Source organism: Coregonus lavaretus (assembly GCF_964263955.1).
Source record: "Coregonus lavaretus genome assembly, chromosome: 3".
Classification (NCBI taxonomy): Eukaryota; Metazoa; Chordata; class Actinopteri; order Salmoniformes; family Salmonidae; genus Coregonus; species Coregonus lavaretus.
Window position 1 is genome coordinate 64519982 of NC_139990.1, and position 20651 is coordinate 64540632.

A 20651-nucleotide genomic window follows, 5' to 3' on the forward strand; every position below is an offset into this window, starting at 1 on the left:
AAACACTGATACAGGGTAAGATCTTTTTTCATCCCTACATGGTCCAGGTTATGATGAAGAGATTAGTAATCTGATCCTAGATCTGTGGTTAGAGCAACTTCTACCTTAAGTGGAGACAAATGAGAGACGTGAATGGTGTGATGTTTTGTAGTAGCACCAGTATTATGTTTCCTATATGAACTCCTTAATGGTGTTTAGCCATAATCGACCACATTAAATATTTATTTATGATTATGCATTAAAAAGCCATCCATAAAAGGGACTCAATAGGTCCATTTCATTACATTTCTCACTCAGTCCCTTTTAATCCAAACCCGGGCTCTTTATTTAGTTTCCATGGCAACATTTTCCAAGTACCTTGCATTTGAGTTACAGACACATAACAAAGCCAGCGAACAGAAAAGATACATAGGAGTCTATATGCTACATCCTACACACTCTCCTCCAAACGCTAAGCAACAGAGGGAGGAAACATGCTCAAAATGTGGGGAAAATATAAATCAATAATCATGCTGATATCATTTGGTTATTGTTCATGATATCTGTGGTATACGGTGTCTAGTACTATCATAACTGAAATGACAGACAAATGCAAAGCAGTAAAAACATATTGCCTTAGACTGACTTAAATAGTATAGTAGTATATTAAATAGCACTAGGCATTACATAATGAAGGGAGGGTTAGAGGAATGTAGAGATGGTTGGAATGAGCCTTCTAAAAATAGAGAAGAAAGCAATAGTGTTCTCAGTCTACTGTAACTGCATCTGATTTACCCCATATAACCTTTTATATTGAGAACGTGTTCACGGATACAATAGGATGCACATGATGTGTGTGTTCGTGTGCAATTGTGCATGCGTTTGTATACACCGCCTACAGCATACATGATGCCAATGATGCATGTGTGCATGTGCCTGAGTGCATACAGTACAGTTTGCACTAGCATGCACATGCATGTGTGAATATGTCAGTTTGCATTGGCATGTGTTTGTGTGAGTGAAATGGTGGACTCCTTTCATTCTGAATGTAAATCTGATGTCAAGCCGAAAGCTGAAGATGAAATGTGTGGGTGGCAACAGCTTCCAGCTTAGTCTCACAGAGAGAGAGGATGGGGGGGAAGGGATATGATAGAGTGAGGGAGTAAAAGAGCGAGAGAGAGGAGAGAGATGAGAGAGAGAGAGAGAGAGAGAGAGAGAGAGAGAGAGAGAGAGAGAGAGAGAGAGAGAGCAGGATGGATGGATGGATGGATAGAGTGAGAACGAGTGGGAGGGACAGAGCAAGACAGGAGAGTTCTTATCCAGAACGCTGAAGCCCGTCTGGTGTTCAACCTTCCCAAGTTCTCTCATGTCACCCCGCTCCTCCGCACACTCCACTGGCTTCCAGTTTAAGCTTGCATCTACTACAAAACCATGGTGCTTGCCCACGGAGCTGTGAGGGGAACGGCACCTCCTTACCTTCAGGCTCTGATCAGACCCTACACCCAAACGAGGGCACTACGTTCATCCACCTCTGGCCTGCTAGCCCCCCTCCTCTACGGAAGCACAGTTCCCGCTCAGACCAGTCAAAGCTATTCGCTGCTCTGGCACCCCAATGGTGGAACAAGCTCCCCCACGACGCCAGGACAGCGGAGTCACTGACCACCTTCCGGAGACACTTGAAACCCTACCTCTTTAAGGAATACCTGGAATAGTCTAACAGTAATCCTTCTACACCCCCCCTCCCCCAGTGGTGGTTATCCTAAGTTGAATGCACCAATTTGTAAGTCGCTCTGGATAAGAGCGTCTGCTAAATGACTTAAATGTAAATGTAAATGTAAAAGCAAGAAAGCAAGAGGTAGAAAGGTAGAAGGAAAAAGAGAGGGAGAGAGAGTGACAGAGAGAGAGAGTGAGAGAGAGAAAGAGAGAGAGAGAGTACAAGAGCCAGAGCAATGGAGGCTGGAGAGGGAGTGGGTGTCTATATAGTGCTGAAATGCTCTGGGCCTTTTTTGTATGTTTTCCATTGTTTTGATAGAATGCTGGTCTGCAGACCTGTTAGCTTTTGATCGAAGAACTGTAACTCCAATTGTAGGATACTCTCTCCTGTGTGCAACATACAGGGTACTCCATTGCAGTTCTATGTTGATCTTTCTTGACATATTTCAACAAACTTGACAAGGTCATGTCTATGGCAATTGTTTAAAAAACTCTACATGTATGACCATGCCTTAGAGGATGTCTGAGCCATAGACTTAGAATCTATAGAACCGATATCCTCATTCAAGTCAACGTTCCGTGATGGGTAATACCAGTGGCCATATTGAGTGTACCCATGAGTCAGCTATACTGTGAAAGTGACTTGGCCTTACCCGTTCTAATTTTTATTTCTATGGTATGCACACTTAGGAGTAATTTCTGAGTTGTAATTGATGAGAAGTATGAATGGTTTAACAGATAAATGAACAATGTCTAGCTTTTAGGCTTGCCACTTAGCGCCAGTGGCAGCTTACTTAGTGTAATTTAATGCATGTCAGAAAGGATACGTTGTCATGACAATAAAATATTCCTATTTTTCAACTAGATATCCAGACTTAGCATGTTCTACTCTTGATCTAGCTAGCCAATCAGGGGCAATAATAAAGAGGGAGGTAGCCTTGTAAGATTTAATGTCATAGTTCACCCTAAAATCAAAGTTTGCTAGATGCTTTCAGACCTCAAAAGTGGTTTGATTTGATTTTAGGGTGAACTATCACCTTAAACTTGCACAAATCAAATGTTTCATCTTCTATTGGTGCAAGATGTTACAGTCTTCTTACTATTTTAGAAAGTATCAAAGCAGACTGTAATACATGAACAGTGGACCATGACAACATGCTTTCATGTGTGCATGACACAACAAAACGAGATGCCTGTTTAATCCAATAGCCTGTTCTTACTGTACAGAACCTGAATAGAATCTGGTGAATGCAACATACTTGGTCATGACCAAGATGGGACATGAAACATCGGATGACGACGTTGGTTCCTACCTAAGAAAGATGACGGCGTTGGTTCCTACCTAAGAAAGACGAGAGGTGTTGTGCTTTGATCCCAGACCTCTAAAGTATCTTCAGATGTCCAAGTGTATTCAGCCCACGATAAAAAAGAGGAGGCAATTCGAAGCAAATAACTTTAGATATCCAACTTCGTCTTGAGTTACCATAGTTTTCCACTGGTTTTAGTGTCTGTTTGATATTGTTGTCGCTGTCACATTCCTTTGGGCCCAAACTTGCTGTAAATTAATGCTCCTCCACCATGCCTTGACATTAGTGTCTATAAATAATTAAATACATTGGTGTCAGTGTCTGCTGACACTGGACGCGATTGTGAATGTGTGTCATGGCATTTGCCTGATAGCCTAAGTGCATTCGTCTGGGTTGCTGTCAAGCAAGTGAGTGCCTCACCCATTGAGTTCAGCATCTGCAGGTTTAAGACTATGAGTTGGCCATACAGATATATTGCTCAGGCAGTGCTTGAGGTCAATTCTCAAGCAAAGAATCCGATTGAAATAACACCTGCAAGCAAAGAGGGTAGAATATATTCTAATCAAAAACGAATATACAGCCAAATAACGAATACAGCCAAATACTATCAACAACTTTGTCCACACTTTAAATATTCAACACATAAATACACATATCAATTATTTGATTTACCAGACTTTACTATCCAGGCATCTTGAAATAGGAATCTCTAGATCAACTTAACGTTTCATTCATGAAAAAATATATTCTAACTCAGTGAAAGAAATATGAGAAGTTTTATAAGTGCAATTTAGGAGCGGGAAAATGAATAGCCTTACTCATGGCATTTGTGTATGGGTCAAGGAAGGGAGGCAGTAGTCTTCTCATAAGGTGTCTAAACTTCAAGCTGTATAATTTAGAGAAGTGCTGATAAATGTATTTATCACGACCTTAAAGTGTCACATGGAAGCTTACAGTGAAGGATGATTTTGTAGGCTACTCTTCCCCCATACATAAATAAACACCAAAATATAAGCTATCCTAGGCTATACTTGATTGAATTTGTAGACGTATCTTACAGTAGTATATCCATATGCAAAAATATGAAGAATTAGAAATAGGCTATGTCTCCAAAGTCAGCGACTGTTATAATTCCTCACGGATGTATGGTTCATTCTTCCACCACCTCCCCCCAGCCAAGCTCTCCAGCACCGGCAGCGGCTGTTCCGCGGCAGGCAGTCGCGCAGAGAGCTCCTCTTCCCCGGCCTCTCCCTGTCCCCTCGCACCGGTGCCCTCGCCCCCAATCCCGCGGCCGTTTCCTCGGTAACCTACAGAAGATCTACTGAGGCGAATTTCTCTCATGTTTTGGTTATAATTGAGCAATGGTTTTTAAGGGTTGTATGCCTTCTATCCCCAAAATGATGTTGTCCCGGTGGGGATGATATATTTTCTACAAGACCTCAATTTCGATTTCGGAAAAATAAAGTAATGATTAAAATAAATAATAATAATAAGAAACTTTTTCGTTCATTTTATGTTTTGTAGTTGTTGTTTTTTACAATAAGCAGATCAACCCATGACATTTCCAGCTGTGTGTGTGTGTGTGTGTGTGTGTGTGGGTGTGAGGGTGGTGGGTGGTGGGTGGGATGCGCGAGGTCTGCCTGTCCTGTGTGCCAATTATTTGGATGTAGACAAGTGCGCGTTTGGATGCGCTTCGATAAGTCCCACTCCTATGCAGGGGGAAAGATAATCAAAGTCCTCTTTCCGTTGATAGACCGATGCTTTCTTAGTTCCCAAATCGGCAGAGAATATTGAACTAGCAGCAAGCAGATGCAGTGGCAGCGCCTGGTCAGGCTACTCTTGCAAGTACAGGAAGGACGAATCATTGGTGACCATCAAAACGTAAACGTCATACAAAAATAACAGCGAAACAGCAACACATCAACGAAAGTGAACAGTGTCCTGCAGCATGGAATAACCGGGTGAATATGTCCAAATTCGCATCCCTTATCCAGTTGCTAGAAATTATAGTCCATCCTCAAGTAATACGCCTCTCCTTCGATGGAGGTCCTATCCAACCTATGTCGAACGAGATTATGTCACACAGGTGTATATTGTTGGAGCAGCACTTATGCCTTGCTTTGCCTTCACATCTCCCCCACTCTCTCTCTCTCTCGCTCTCGCTCTCTCTCTCTCTCTCAGTTTTGTTAAAGGGAGAGGACAGCGATGTTTTGAAAGGGGGTGGGGAGTCGAGTAATGGGATGTGGAGTGATTTTAAGTACTAGTAGGGGGTGCCCAGAATGCTCTCTCTCTCTCTCTCTCTCTCTCTCTCTCTCTCTCTCTCTCTCTCTCTCTCTCTCTCTCTCTCTCTCTCTCTCCACCCCCTTCATCACTCTCTTCCTGCCCCCTCTCACTCACACACACACACACATCTGGGAGAGTGAGAGGTTCAGAGCTAGGGGCAAGTGTGTGGGAGGCATGAGCATAACAATATGACTATGACACTGAAAGCTGCAACCCGCTCATGCATACAGAAACACACACACTCACAGACACACAAGACAAATCTGGGGTAGGTGTAATGGTTTCAATGCAAATAACTGTCTGTATCATAAAAAGAAAGACTGAATACATCATAAGTACCCAAACACATCTGTAACGGTGACAAAGTGCTGTGCCTATCTTCAAGTAGGCACAATTTGCGGTACTCTTTTATCACCAACAGCTAAAAAGCCAGCCATTTTTAATTTCAGTCACTTAAGACATCTCCAGTGATGGCACTTTATAGTATATTTAAAGCAATCAGTATTTCCAAAGGGGTAAAGGGTGACTTAGATCTGTTTCCATGACAACTGTAAGCTTGGACCAACTTTTTAACCCATCGCATTACAGATAGTAAGTCACTGAGCTATAAGAATTACTGGGATTGGTTAATTTAAGTATTGCAGAAAACAATTTACTACACCCCCTCCACACACACACACACACACACACACAACACACACACACACACACACACACACACACACACACATTTTCTCTCCTTCACTCCCCTCTCTCTCTCCCTCTCTCTGCCTCTCTCTTACTCTCTCTCTCTCTTGCATTCTCTCTAACGTCTGTGTGTCTGCTCTATAATATTTCCATGGTTACCATTAGTGATGTGAACCTAAGGCTGATGTACTATTGTAGTAATCTTTCCCTCTCTCTCACCACTGTCATTTACTCTTTCTTTTCACATCCTTGCTTACTCCATGCATTTCAAATGTCCTACCCGTTCACATAGTTCTCTACCCGTCTCACACCATCAGATAGAGGAAGAGGGATGATATGAAATGAGGACACACTTGAAGCGTGCACAGTGCCACCTGGCTAGGCAGGGTGCCAAGGCTGAGGAGAAAATTGGGATGTTGGCAATGTTGGGCACAGGCACAGGCACGTGGGAAACTGGGGACGCATTGGAGGTACAGACACAGTTTACAGTACAGTACATACACACACGCACACATGCGCACACATGCACACACACGCGCAAGCAGGCATTTAAACACACACAATTCCAGTGCAGTATACACAACACAAGCCCACGCATTCACTTGCATGGGAAGACATTTGCATGGATGTTCGCACACCTTCTGTAGATACCCTACAGCCTCACACCCATAACACATACATATCCTTGACACATTTACAACATCCCATTCACCCACCATATGGTGTGAATACTGTATCTCCCCATCTCCCATCCATTCTTACTCTATAATTTACTGAGAGACCAAGTATATGAGCTCCTTTCTAGCTTCACAGAGTGCGGTGGAGCCTTTAGGTGACAGGCAGTCAGAGTGGGAGTGTTGGCCTGACAACACCGGTATTCTGTCTCTGTAAAGCCATGTGCCTCCGGAGCTGCAGCACACAGCAAATATTCAATTAAGAGCCTGGCTAGAGCAGCTGGAGAGCCTGGTAACGACACTCTATGTGTGAGAACAGACCAGGAGAGCTGAGAGAGATATAATAGATATACAATACACAACTATAGGGGCATTCAGATAAATGTGTTAGAGACAGACAGGGAGAGAGGGGGGAGAGAGAGAGAGAGAGAGAGAGAGAGAGAGAGAGAGAGAGAGAGAGAGAGAGAGAGAGAGAGACAGACAGACAGACAGACAGACAGACAGACAGACAGACAGACAGACAGACAGACAGACAGACAGACAGACAGACAGACAGACAGACAGACAGACAGACAGACAGGCAGGCAGGCAGGCAGGCAGACAGACAGACAGGCAGGCAGGCAGGCAGGCAGGCAGGCAGGCAGGCAGGCAGGCAGGCAGGCAGGCAGGCAGACAGACAGACAGACAGACAGACAGACAGACAGACAGACAGACAGACAGACAGACAGACAGACAGACAGACAGACAGACAGACAGACAGACAGACAGGGAGAGAGAGATAAACAGAGATATGGAGAGCAAGAGAGAGAGACAGAGAGACATAGACAGAGAGAGAGAGAGAGAGAGACAGACAGACAGAGAGAGAGGGGGAGAGAGACATAAACAGAGATAAACAGAGATATGGAGAGCTAGAGAGAGAGACATAGACAGAGAGAGAGAGAGAGAGAGAGAGAGAGAGAGAGAGAGAGAGAGAGAGAGAGACAGACAGACAGACAGAGAGAGAGGGGGAGAGAGACATAAACAGAGATAAACAGAGATATGGAGAGCTAGAGAGAGACAGAGAGACATAGACAGAGAGAGAGAGAGAGAGAGAGAGGGGGGGGGGCTAGAGCAAGTGCTAATACAATTTTTCACTACATGAAGGGAAGTTGGTCATCATAATGACATGCAATATCCATGACAGTGTTAGAATTTCAAAAATATATTTCATAGCGCCATAGAGTAATGATTTCAAGAAGACCACACCGCACTGTACTTGCTATTTTTTTTAGCAACAATATCCAGTCAATAGCTATTTTTGCCTCCTTTGTGTAAAAATACTGGCATCCATGCTCTTGTATATGAAGAACCAAGGTCATTTTACCTTTGCTTGGTCGCTTTTTTCAACACCCAATCCCTCCATTTCAACTCCCTCCATTTCATTGTGTACGGCACTAACAGCTGCTGATTCTTGGCTATCGATGAATCGAAAATGATTTTGCAGCAACTGGCATGCACCTATTTGAGATGCACAAAGAGGAGATATAGCAAAGGCATACATGTATATGCAAAAGGAGAGAGTCAGGTCTATGAAAGCCATAAGGGAGAGAAATTATTGACATCTTGTGTTAGAGATATGGTCCTTTGGATTGGTATAGCATTAGCTGTTGGGGTTGTCGGAACATACTAGTCCGAGTCGCGGGGGGTTGCTGTGCAGTAATAACTGAATGTTGGCATTTGTTTCCCATAAGAATATGCTGCTGTACTAAAGCTCTGTTGCCAAGGGTTAAGAACATAAATTGTAGATTAATAATATTACATTGTATATTATTTTTGAGAACCCCTAGCTTAGATCACCATGTCTACAGCAGCTTACACGAGCCCACAGCAAAATTGATACTGATTGTAGAACAGGCTACTGTAAGATTTCAAAAGCATGCCTAGAGAGAGATTGTAAAAGGATACAGCAAAGGGGTGCTTTTGTTATGAGTGTTTTTGAAATGTATTATTCAGCACAGCAACACTGTTTTTATTCAACACTTTTAGAAGTCATGAAACAAACTTCTCCACTTCGACTCGCATTCGCTCCCTCCGCTGAGACTGACCATTAGTCCACTGAAATAGAAAAACAAGTTATTTCAATTTATGCTCCGATGTGCCTCACAAGTAGGAGGCTACAACAACTGACCTATTACCAGTGTTATCTTATAACCTAGCTTGAGACTCGAGTTTTGAAATATAATGGAGAAAATCTGACTTCTCTTACTTTGTATGAAAATAGCCAAATGCATGAAACAATATTTATTTCCAGTCAATGTAAATAGCCTATAATTTTTAGGAAGTTAATTTAATTGGAAATATAACTTTGCCCTGTGCTTCTTTGCCCATTCACTGTTAGGCCCTATAGGCTATAGATCATTTAATTGATATCACACAAACGGCTGCATTGTATGCGCACTTGATCTCCGTGCCCAGCAGAGAATTGCACTCAGTTTGCATTTTGATTCAGAAAGGGATCTCAACAAAGAAAGGGTTGGTGACGACTGTTCTAGTCTATATCCCAGCAAACAGGGGGCGACCTGAGGACATTCGGCAACATTCCCATTAGGACATTTCGGCTCGACGATATCCCATTTACGTTCTGAGAACGTTGCGTGATGGTCCCAAGGGAACGTTCTCTTGGGTACTTTTGTCTAGTTCCCGGTACGTTCCCAGGACGTCACTGAGGACCATGTGAGGACCTTTCTCGGATGTTCTCATGACTTTCATTTTACTAGTCCTTAGGACGTCGCGTGATGTTCCCAAGTCGGGTGATGTTCCCAAGGGAACGTTTTCCGGGGGACCTTTTTATAGCTCCCGGTTTGACCCCTGAAGGTTCCCCTGAACATTCTTAATATGTTGTGTCATGGTCCCCTGGAGGTTTTGTGTAGTTCCCGGCTGGTCCTGGGGAGTCCCCGAGGACAGTTTTAGGACGTTCTTGGGACGTTGTGTCATGGTGTCCTGTAGGTCTTAAGGAACATTATAAATTCAAGAAAATGCAGTTAAGAAAACAGAATGGTATATTTTTAGTTTAAATATATTACTGTGCTTTGAGTTGTATTTTGAAAAACAGCTCAAGGAGTAATTTTTGTTGTTTGGCAAGAATAGGTCATTTGGAAACTGCATAATCTGCTCTTTCTGATACTATATAGACATCAACACGTCTTACCTGCTTGTGACTCTGTAGGATAATTTGCAAAAGTCACTTTTTGGCACTTTGTTTCGTTTCCCTGCCTTTATGTCAATTCCAAGCTGCACTGTTCATCAGATTCTTCATATACAGTGGGGAGAACAAGTATTTGATACACTGCCGATTTTGCAGGTTTTCCTACTTACAAAGCATGTAGAGGTCTGTAATTTTTATCATAGGTACACTTCAACTGTAAGAGACGGAATCAAAAACAAAAATTCAGAAAATCACATTGTATGATTTGGAAGAAATTAATTTGCATTTTATTGCATGACATAAGTATTTGATCACCTACCAACCAGTAAGAATTCTGGGGTCTCACAGACCTGTTTGTTTTTCTTTAAGAAGCCCTCCTGTTCTCCACTCATTACCTGTATTAACTGCACCTGTTTGAACTCATTACCTGTATAAAAGACACCTGTCCACACACTCAATCAAACAGACTCCAACCTCTCCACAATGGCCAAGACCAGAGAGCTGTGTAAGGACATCAGGGATAAAAATTGTAGACCTGCACAAGGCTGTGATGGGCTACAGGACAATAGGCAAGCAGCTTGGTGAGAAGGCAACAACTGTTGGCGCTATTATTAGAAAATGGAAGAAGTTCAAGATGACGGTCAATCACCCTCGGTCTGGGGCTCCATGCAAGATCTCACCTCGTGGGGCATCAATGATCATGAGGAAGGTGAGGGATCAGCCCAGAACTACACGGAAGGACCTGGTCAATGACCTGAAGAGAGCTGGGACCACAGTCTCAAAGAAAACCATTAGTAACACACTACGCCATCATGGATTAAAATCCTGCAGCGCACGCAAGGTCCCCCTGCTCAAGCCAGCGCATGTCCAGGCCCGTCTGAAGTTTGCCAATGACCATCTGGATGATCCAGAGGAGGAATGGGAGAAGGTAATGTGGTCTGATGAGACAAAAATATAGCTTTTTGGTCTAAACTCCACTCGCCGCGTTTGGAGGAAAAAGAAGGATGAGTACAACCCCAAGAACACCATCCCAACCGTGAAGCATGGAGGTGGAAACATCATTCTTTGGGGATGCTTTTCTGCAAAGGGGACAGGACGACTGCACCGTATTGAGGGGAGGATGGATGGGGCCATGTATCGCGAGATCTTGGCCAACAACCTCCTTCCCTCAGTAAGAGCATTGAAGATGGGTCGTGGATAGGTCTTCCAGCATGACAACGACCCGAAACACACAGCCAGGGCAACTAAGGAGTGGCTCCGTAAGAAGCATCTTAAGGTCCTGGAGTGGCCTAGCCAGTCTCCAGACCTGAACCCAATAGAACATCTTTGGAGGGAGCTGAAAGTCTGTATTGCCCAGCGACAACCCCGAAACCTGAAGGATCTGGAGAAGGTCTGTATGGAGGAGTGGGCCAAAATCCCTGCTGCAGTGTGTGCAAACCTGGTCAAGACCTACAGGAAACGTATGATCTCTGTAATTGCAAACAAAGGTTTCTGTACCAAATATTAAGTTCTGCTTTTCTGATGTATCAAATACTTATGTCATGCAATAAAATGCAAATTAATTACTTAAAAATCATACAATGTGATTTTCTGGATTTTTGTTTTAGATTCCGTCTCTCACAGTTGAAGTGTACCTACGAAAAAAATTACAGACCTCTACATGCTTTGTAAGTAGGAAAACCTGCAAAATTGGCAGTGTATCAAATACTTGTTCTCCCCACTGTATAATTTAACAATAATATTCTCACCTACCAGACTATTGTCAATTTAACACTTCCCTTAGAGTTTGAAAACCACAAAAATACTATTTTACGTCATTCTTCCACCATGACCCTTCATCTACTTTCCTAAATATGGGTCTCAATCTTGTAAAACACATACTTTTATTTTTTTGCAATTAAATTAGACCCGCTACCGGAATAATGACATTTTTTATTTATTTATTTTATTTCACCTTTATTTAACCAGGTAAGCCAGTTGAGAACAAGTTCTCATTTACAACTGCGACCTGGCCAAGATAAAGCAAAGCAGTGCGATAAAAACAACACAGAGTTACATATAGGGTAAAAAACATAAAGTCAAAAATACAACAGAAAATATATATACAGTGTGTGCAAATGTAGCAAGTTATGGAGGTAAGGCAATAAATAGGCTATAGTGCAAAATAATTACAATAGTATTAACACTGGAATGCTAGATGTGCAAGAGATTATGTGCAAATAGAGATACTGGGGTGCAAAAGAGCAAAAATAAATAACAATATAGGGATGAGGTAGTTGGGTGGGCTAATTTCAGATGGGCTGTGTACAGGTGCAGTGATCGGTAAGGTGCTCTGACATCCATGATGTTCTGGATCAATTTGACCAGCAATTTGACACCCACAATTTGACCTTGACCTTGGTCTATGTAACTTTTTAATGGTTTGTCCTAGAAACAAGCTGCTTTCTCAGCTAATGGAAAATACATTTTGGGAGGTTAAAATGATATATTTATGATATTGATGTACTTACTGTACTTACTGTATGGGTCAAATTGAACCAGAACATAAACAGTGTAGACCAAATCAAAACATATTGAAGGGTGAATTAGGCTAACTCTATTATTATTATATGTGTGAAATTAGTTTAGATATAGTTTAGGTGTAGTTTCTATGGCCATCATCAGCTACGCAGGCCTGACAGGCAGGGGGGAATAAATGTCAGGTTAGCGTTTTTTCGTCATGAATCTGGTTCTGCAGGCAGCTATGCAGAGTGGTCACTTGCTGGCACAGCCACAAAGTCATACAATCTGATTTTAAACCTAACCCTAACCCTAGCCATGGCTCTCTTAGTGTTAAATGGGGTACATTTGCGGTCACCTAGCCTAGCCTACTATCTCATGGTCGCTGAGACAGTGATCTGAGAGGTTGCCAAGCCTATTGTGATTATTATTACTGTCATATCAGGGCATTATGTTCTAGTCTCATAGTCTATTAATAAAGCTATAGACCAATGCTTTACTATGTGTAAGTCTATGTGAGTCACATGTTAAATGCAAGTCATGGATTTACGTAGGCCTACAAGACTATTTGGTCTGTAATGCGAAATCACATGCGATCGATTACAGTAAGGTTAGGGCTATGCTTTTAGGATAATTGAATGATGATTTGAGTGCCTACATTTTGACCCATCTACATCTTTGCTGGCCCTGCCATCAACAGATTTCTGCCTACGCCACTGGTGTGTGTGTGTGTGTGTGTCTGCATGATTGTTTGTGTGTCAATGGCTACTCTCATCTACATCAGTGGTTCCTAAGCAAAACCGAAAGGCACACTGCACTGCCCAAAGACTCCCAATCCACATGCTCAGCAAAAAGAAGCTGACTTCTACCAAGTTGCCGTCTTCTTTTCCACTGGGCCTCGGTGAGAGCAGGCTTTGGTGAAGGAAACTATCAAAGAAACCTACCGTAAAACTTAACAGCCCAGGTGTTTATTTGCTTCAATCACTGAACGCAACCGGCGCTTATAAGAGACAGACTTCCATTTGAGCCAGGTGTCTATTCACCTCCAGCTCCTCGCTAACCTTTTTCCTGCCACCTTGCAGTCTCGCCCTCTTCTGATCCACCTCACACAAACGTTGAAGTTCGACTTTTTGACAGCCATTTTCTCACTCACTGGCTGTTGCCTCGCCCGAATTTTGCTCTGTGAATTTGATCACTGCTAGCTTGAATCTGATGTTTTCTTTTAGGTGGTGCCATGGCTAGCAACGATGATATAATAAAACATTTTAAAATGTAACGCACGTGACTGTGGGAATATCAGAGCTGTGTCTATGGTAAAACAATTCATTTAGACCCACATTTGGCGTTTATTTGAAACAGGCATTTATTTGCTGAAATGTGTGCCGATGCCCAGCTATTTAAAGGGACAGGTGGCTATTTGAGACTGTGTTTAATTGAAGTTGAAGAAAGTTGCAGTAAATCCCTGACCCTAGACTCAGTGCAGAGAGATGGGAAGTATTTTAAGACTACAGCCAACCAGTGTATGAGAGCTGACTTACACACTCAGGGCTGAGGAAGGGAAACAAGCCTACACAAGAGGCTCATGGACAACTGCCAGTCAAACCAGGAGCTGTGCTGCTACTGCTGTTATTATTGTTATTGTTCTATTTCATCCTCAGGATATATCACACAAGACCACAGGGCGCATCACTCATATGTGAGCATTTGATGTTACATAATGTCGACATTTACATAGCTGCTCTGCATAAAAAGCTATTTTCCAGTTAATGCATGGTATTTACAATGGTGCTTCACTCCATTTCTTAACATGTCATTACTGGTACCTAGTAATTGATGAATTGATCAGTAATCAGTTATTGAAGGGGGACTTTTTTATTGTCAACATTTCAATTACAAGAGGATTCTAAAAGACCCATCTTGAAAAATGTATTGTAGCTAATTCTTACCTATTTTTCAATAGTATACAGCCCCAACGAATACATCTTTACTGTGTAGTAGCACTCTCTACACTGGTGGTTGTTACACATATTAAAGTGCAGGTTGCACAATATATTTCCGCAAATCTAACAATGTAGATTGATGATATTCCATCTTATGCAAAAGTACTTAATGCAAGGTCTTTTTTGCAAAAGTTTATTTTAACAAATTATACACTTCTATTTTCACAATTTGAATTACATTTATCAAAAACTCCTATACCAACAATACATTGCGGCTTTGACGTCAAGAAGGGAACGGCTTGTTGGTGGTGGCAGTACACACTGAACTGCCTGATCGTTTTTCGGTGATATAACTTGCAGGATATCATGGTAGCCAATGTTTGTTTTAGCCATTACACCTGGATTTACTGCTGCTAGTAGTAGCACTTAGGTTAGCATGTCATTAGCTATAGCTACTATCGGCCAACAACTGAGAGATTTTGTGTAACAGTACGAGAAATGCTGATGCGCTGAACTACTAATAAGTGATGTATTTTAAGGCTGCTAGTGGTTAGCTTGTAGGGGTAAGCTAGGGGTGTAAAAGGGACTATGCTTAAAGCCTGCGAGCTGTATACGTTTTTATTTTATTTTAAATGAGCTGAAACAGAGTAAAAAAAATCACAGGTATTGGTCAGATGATAAATTGGCTTTATTCAGAGTGCCAAAATAGTTGTTCAAAAACAATAGGAGGACTCGGTATGATGTGGGTCTTCACCGTCTTATGTAGCAGTGTAGTGCTCCTCTTTGGTCAAATTCGGTTAAAATATAAATATCTCCCAAAAAACAAATGTAAAGTGATACATGTCGTATTGGGACTTTTAGTTGGAAGGATGAAACAAATAAGAATGTTTAAAAGCAACCTAATTCTACAATCTTCCCTTTAAGTGAAACATAATTTGATTAGTTGTTCCACATTAAGTAGCTCTACGTCATTCCGAAGAAGTGTGGGAACAGTGATGTAAAATGTTGCCAGAAAACAGTATTGATTCTAGCTTAGTGAGCACACAACTCCATGATCCACCTCTTTCTCTCTCTGCCCCTTTCACCAGTGAATGTTCCACTGCTCATGTCCACAAGCCGCTAAACAAAGCTACAGTAGCGCTCCATCTGTATTCTTTCGGAGTTCCAACATTAATACAGCAAGATGACTCAGCAAATCTCTCCAAAGACAAGCAGCAGCTTTGGGGGTGGATTTGCAGTTCCCTCAGTGACAGACTCACAGGCTACCTGTCATCCTATACTGTTAACTTTTTATAGTACTAATAGTCTCACTAAAACTAACAATACTGTTGTTGATACTGCAGTACTATGTATGCTTTCTGCTGCAATTAAAACATACTGAAGTGTCCTTTGGTATTCCCATGTGGTAGCAAACAGAGAATAGCATAATTGGGGTTGGCTAATGGGATCGTATTGCGTAATGTTGCAGTAGATATTTGGGGTCAACAGAGGCTGAATTGCTCAAAACAAAGATAAATCTGAGTAACAGACTCACTAATCTAATCTAATCTAATCTATGATGCTACAGAATACAAACTACGCACATGCAGGGTAAATGTACTGAGGTTGTTGATGGGTTGGCAGGTTAGCGGTGGCTGCTGGAGTATGCTACAAACATGAACCACTTCTGTGTTCCACTCTTACCCTGAAAGTTGTTTTGTCCCTAGTGGAACCTCAAAGACATTGCATGTTGTTTTAATGAGTTAAAAGGCTGGGGAAGCCTGGTCAAAATCCATAATTTATACTATTTATTATGATTAATTTCCTTAAAGTTATTTGAGGAGAAACTAGTTCAGTTATACACGCTAGTGTTGTACCTTTAAGATGAGATGCGGAACAACTCCTTTAAATAAAATATAAAAATGACAATGTTGGCCCAGAAGACGGAGAACACAAGTTTATAATGGAGGAAAATACGAACAACACGTTGTGTTTTTACATTGAATTACCATTCAGGCATCAGATGAGCAGTTAGCTAGCTACATTATGGTTGTGATTTAGCCTGAGGTTAATTCATTCAGATAACGTGGATTTCTCTCAATGACTGAGCAGTCGTGGTGAAAGTCAATTTCAAAATGTAACACATAACATTGAAGACCAACTTCATTAATGCAGATAATCACATCCAATTTTGAGGAGGTTAATAAGAAAGAGAGAGACAAATATTGTCCTTCTTAGCCCAGAACGCACCTCTTTGAATGAACGTTATTTCAAGAGACCCAATAGGATCAGGAGCGTGCACTTCAGTGCCAATAAAGATTTAAAAGGATTGTTTCTCTCATTATATTACAAGAAGTCGCTAGAGCGCAATGAGCCAAGGAAAGCCCCCTGGCCACACCCTCCCTTAACCCGGGCCAACACTGGGCCAATTGTTCAAACCCCAGGCTGTAGTGGCGCCTCAGCACTGCGATGCAGTGCCTTAGATTGCTTCGCCACTCGGGAGGCCTTTGTCTCCCTATTGTAACTACTGTACCTCATATGTACCTACAGTGCCTTGCAAAAGTATTCATCCCCCTTGGTGTTTTTCCTATTTTGTTGCATAACAACCTGTAATTTAAATTGATTTTTATTTTGGATTTCATGTAATGGACATACACAAAATAGTCCAAATTGGTGAAGTGAAATGAAAAATAAAAAAATAACATGAATATGTATTCACCCCCTTTGCTATGAAGCCCCTAAATAAGATCTGGTGCAACCAATTACCTTCAGAAGTCACATAATTAGCTAAATAAAGTCCACCTGTGTGCAATCTAAGTGTCACATGATTTGTCACATGATCTCAGTATATATACACCTGTTCTGAAAGAGTCTGCAACACCACTAAGCAAGGGGCACCACCAAGCAAGCGGCACCATGAAGACCAAGGAGCTCTCCAAACAGGTCAGGGACAAAGTTGTGGAGAAGTACAGATCAGGGTTGGGTTATAAAAAAATATCCAAAACTTTGAACATCCCACGGAGCACCATTAAATCCATTATTAAAAAATGGAAAGAATATGGCACCACAACAAACCTGCCAAGAGAGGGCTGCCCACCAAAACTCACGGACCAGGCAAGGAGGGCATTAATCAGAGAGGCAACAAAGAGACCAAATATAACCCTGAAGGAGCTGCAAAGCTCCACAGCGAGATTGGAGTATCTGTCCATAGGACCACTTCAAGCCGTACACTCCACAGAGCTGGGCTTTACGGAAGAGTGGCCAGAAAAAAGCCATTGCTTAAAGAAAATAATAAGCAAACACGTTTGGTGTTCGCCAAAAGGCATGTGGGAGACTCTCCAAACATATGGAAGAAGGTACTCTGGTCAGATGAGACTAAAATTGAGCTTTTTGGCGTCATGGAAAACGCTATGTCTGGCGCAAACCCAACACCTCTCATCACCCCGAGAACACCATCCCCACAGTGAAGCATGGTGGTGGCAGCATCATGCTGTGGGGATGTTTTTCATCGGCAGGGACTGGGAAACTGGTCAGAATTTAAGGAATGATGGATGGCGCTAAATACAGGGAAATTCTTGAGGGAAAACTGTTTCAGTCTTCCAGATTTGAGACTAGGACGGAGGTTCACCTTCCAGTAGGACAATGACCCTAAGCATACTGCTAAAGCAACACTCGAGTGGTTTAAGGGGAAACATTTAAATGTCTTGGAATGGCCTAGTCAAAGCCCAGACCTCAATCCAATTGAGAATTTGTGGTATGACTTAAAGATTGCTGTACACCAGCGGAACCCATCCAACTTGAAGGAGCTGGAGCAGTTTTGCCTTGAAGAATAGGCAAAAATCCCAGTGGCTAGATGTGCCAAGCTTATAGAGACATACCCCAAGAGACTTGCAGCTGTAATTGCTGCAAAATGTGGCTCTACAATAGTGAATAGTTATGCACGCTCAAGTTTTCCGTTTTTTTGTCTTATTTCTTGTTTGTTTCACAATAAAAAATATTTTGCATCTTCAAAGTGGTAGGCATGTTGTGTAAATCAAATGATACAAACCCCAAAAAAGCAATTTTAATTCCAGGTTGTAAGTCAACAAAATAGGAAAAACGCCAAGGGGGTGAATACTTTCGCAAGCCACTGTAAATGTGTCCAGGGTACATAGGCTGTTTCAACACCATGGACAGAGGGCACAACATGGGCTAAAATCCACCAAGGATGGGAGCTGTTTCAGTACCTTGGACAGCTCAACACAGAGCAAATATTCTAGGTTGGTCTGTGTGGCTGCAGGCAGAAGTTCTGTGGATAGGGTTTAGGTTGAAGTTCTAATTACAACTGATATTTGCATAAAACATTTACAGCACGCTGCAATTATCTACCAAGATGAATGCCGTAATTGCATATTGATTGCTCCAACTTTAACAATTTCCGTGCTTTCAAGGTGCAATATAAGGAAGTGGATGGGGAAGTAGATTGCGTCTGCGCAACTTTCCGTATCCAATCCAAAGAGCCTATTGAAGCATCATATGTGTACCTAATCATAGATGCAGAGCCAAATGTCTTCATCAGAGATGGTCATTACATCAGGACCCAGCTGGGATTGTTGTCGTGTCTTCATTTATCAAAACGATGGGAGAAATGCACACTTTCATCCTCTCCTCAACGAAAATTCACGTTTGAAGTATAGATACAGCACATAAACACGTTGGATGCATACCAAGATGGATACAAATTCTATCTCGTTTTTTATAACACAAGACTAATCTATGACTTGTACTGTATGTGTCCCTGGAATGAAGCACTTAAGTAGAGGACAACATCAGAAGGTCTATTGGCCCTCATCCCCCTCATCCCCCGTAGCAAACAATGCTCTATCTCGAACTTGTGTTTCATTGGACAGTTTAGCCTTTCATTTTGATTTCATGCCTTTGTGTCCTATTTTCCACTTGTATGCAATCTACTCACTTGCTTGCATCAAATCTACTCTCACTTTCGGATTATCCCAAAAATGATCTCACTAAGTTATCTCAGTTCCAAGTTATGCAGTAGGTCACATACTTTCTGAAATGTGTCACTGTGTCACAAGCAGTTCCCTTGACACTGACTCTGTAAATGTGGAATTCTGATGACAGCATGGCAGGTTTCTGTTAATCAGCTCATTAATGGGCTGCCTGGGGGGCCTTGGCCGCCTGGGGGGGCATCGATCCCATTCAGTATGGGCTCTCACTGCAGATGGTTCTCAATGGAAGGCTGTTGGATAACATATGCTATACCATAGATATGCTTAGAGTGTGATGAGCATCACTCTTCTGGAGTCAGTAGGCCTGTGTAGCCTATGCAGTTATAGGAGAGTATTGCTGTGTCTGACCTGAACAGGTTCATGTCAAATATGGAGTGAGTGGCCTATTGCAGTATCCCCACAGGACTGTTGTGAGGAGAGTTGCCCTATGTGGACGATGGGAGTGTATCAATGCTGAGACATTGAACATGAGGCAGAGAGGCAGCGTGAGAGAGGTGGAGTAAGGCAAAGAGGCAGGCAGAGACAACGAGTCAGAGAGGCAGTAAGAAAGACAGAATCACAAAATATCAGAGGTAGAGAGGCAGAGAAAGGTGAGAGCAGCCCATGACAGGTAGAGTCAGAAACACAAAACTAGAATGAGTAGAATGGGCCTCCCCATTCAAGTCAATGACGCCATAATGGGTGGACTGGCAGCCATTGCGAGGGTCCCCATAAGAGTAAAGCAGGAAGTAAAAGCAGGAAGTACAACATTACATTTGTGCTTTATGGTCAGAGGTTTCAAGGCCATTCTATTCACTGTATGTCTATGGACAGAAAGGATTCAGAGAGATAGAAGGGCCCATGGCCTACTCACCCATCTCTGGATGGTGCCTCCCCTCAACAGGAACGCTGACTGTCCTTCGCAGCAGCTTGTTCCTGTGCAATTCGGAGCGACGCTCGCGCATCAACAAAGGGTGTACCTGCATATGCACAGAGAGACAAGGTCAGGTCAACACACACAATGCATTAGGCTATATTTTCTGAAGACTATAATGGATAGTATCTTGAAATGTCTATCACTGAGCAGCAGCGGTGCGTGGGTAAAATCACTGGGGAAGCCAAGCCAGGAAAAAAATGCCATATTACAACCTATGTGTTGTGATAATTGCGTTGTTTGCTCTATAACCTGTTAGTTCATCTGCCTTGACACCTTGATTTATAGGCCTAAGGCCGAGACAAAAAGAAGACACAATGGCAGAATAAATTCAACCACAACTTTGCAACATCTGTCCGAGGAAGTCCACAAAGCATATTGCATGTAACAAACAGATACATGACCTACAGCATGGTCAAGCAGTTAATGTTTCTGACATTTTCGGACTATTAAACAACCATTGATTTAGAACCACAGAGAGTTA

At 42.3% G+C, this 20651-nt stretch overlaps 1 protein-coding gene across 1 annotated transcript in view; it reads right to left on the reverse strand.

The window, feature by feature from the left end:
- LOC311126940 (ras/Rap GTPase-activating protein SynGAP-like) overlaps nucleotides 1–20651 on the reverse strand; it is a gene marked incomplete at both ends in the record, with an annotated part of 122244 nt that overhangs the window by 61322 nt on the left and 40271 nt on the right. Inside the window, one exon of the mRNA XM_084158657.1 lies at nucleotides 20108–20213. Coding sequence (XP_084014783.1) covers nucleotides 20108–20213 — 106 coding nt within the window. The remainder of the gene's footprint in view (nucleotides 1–20107; nucleotides 20214–20651) is intronic.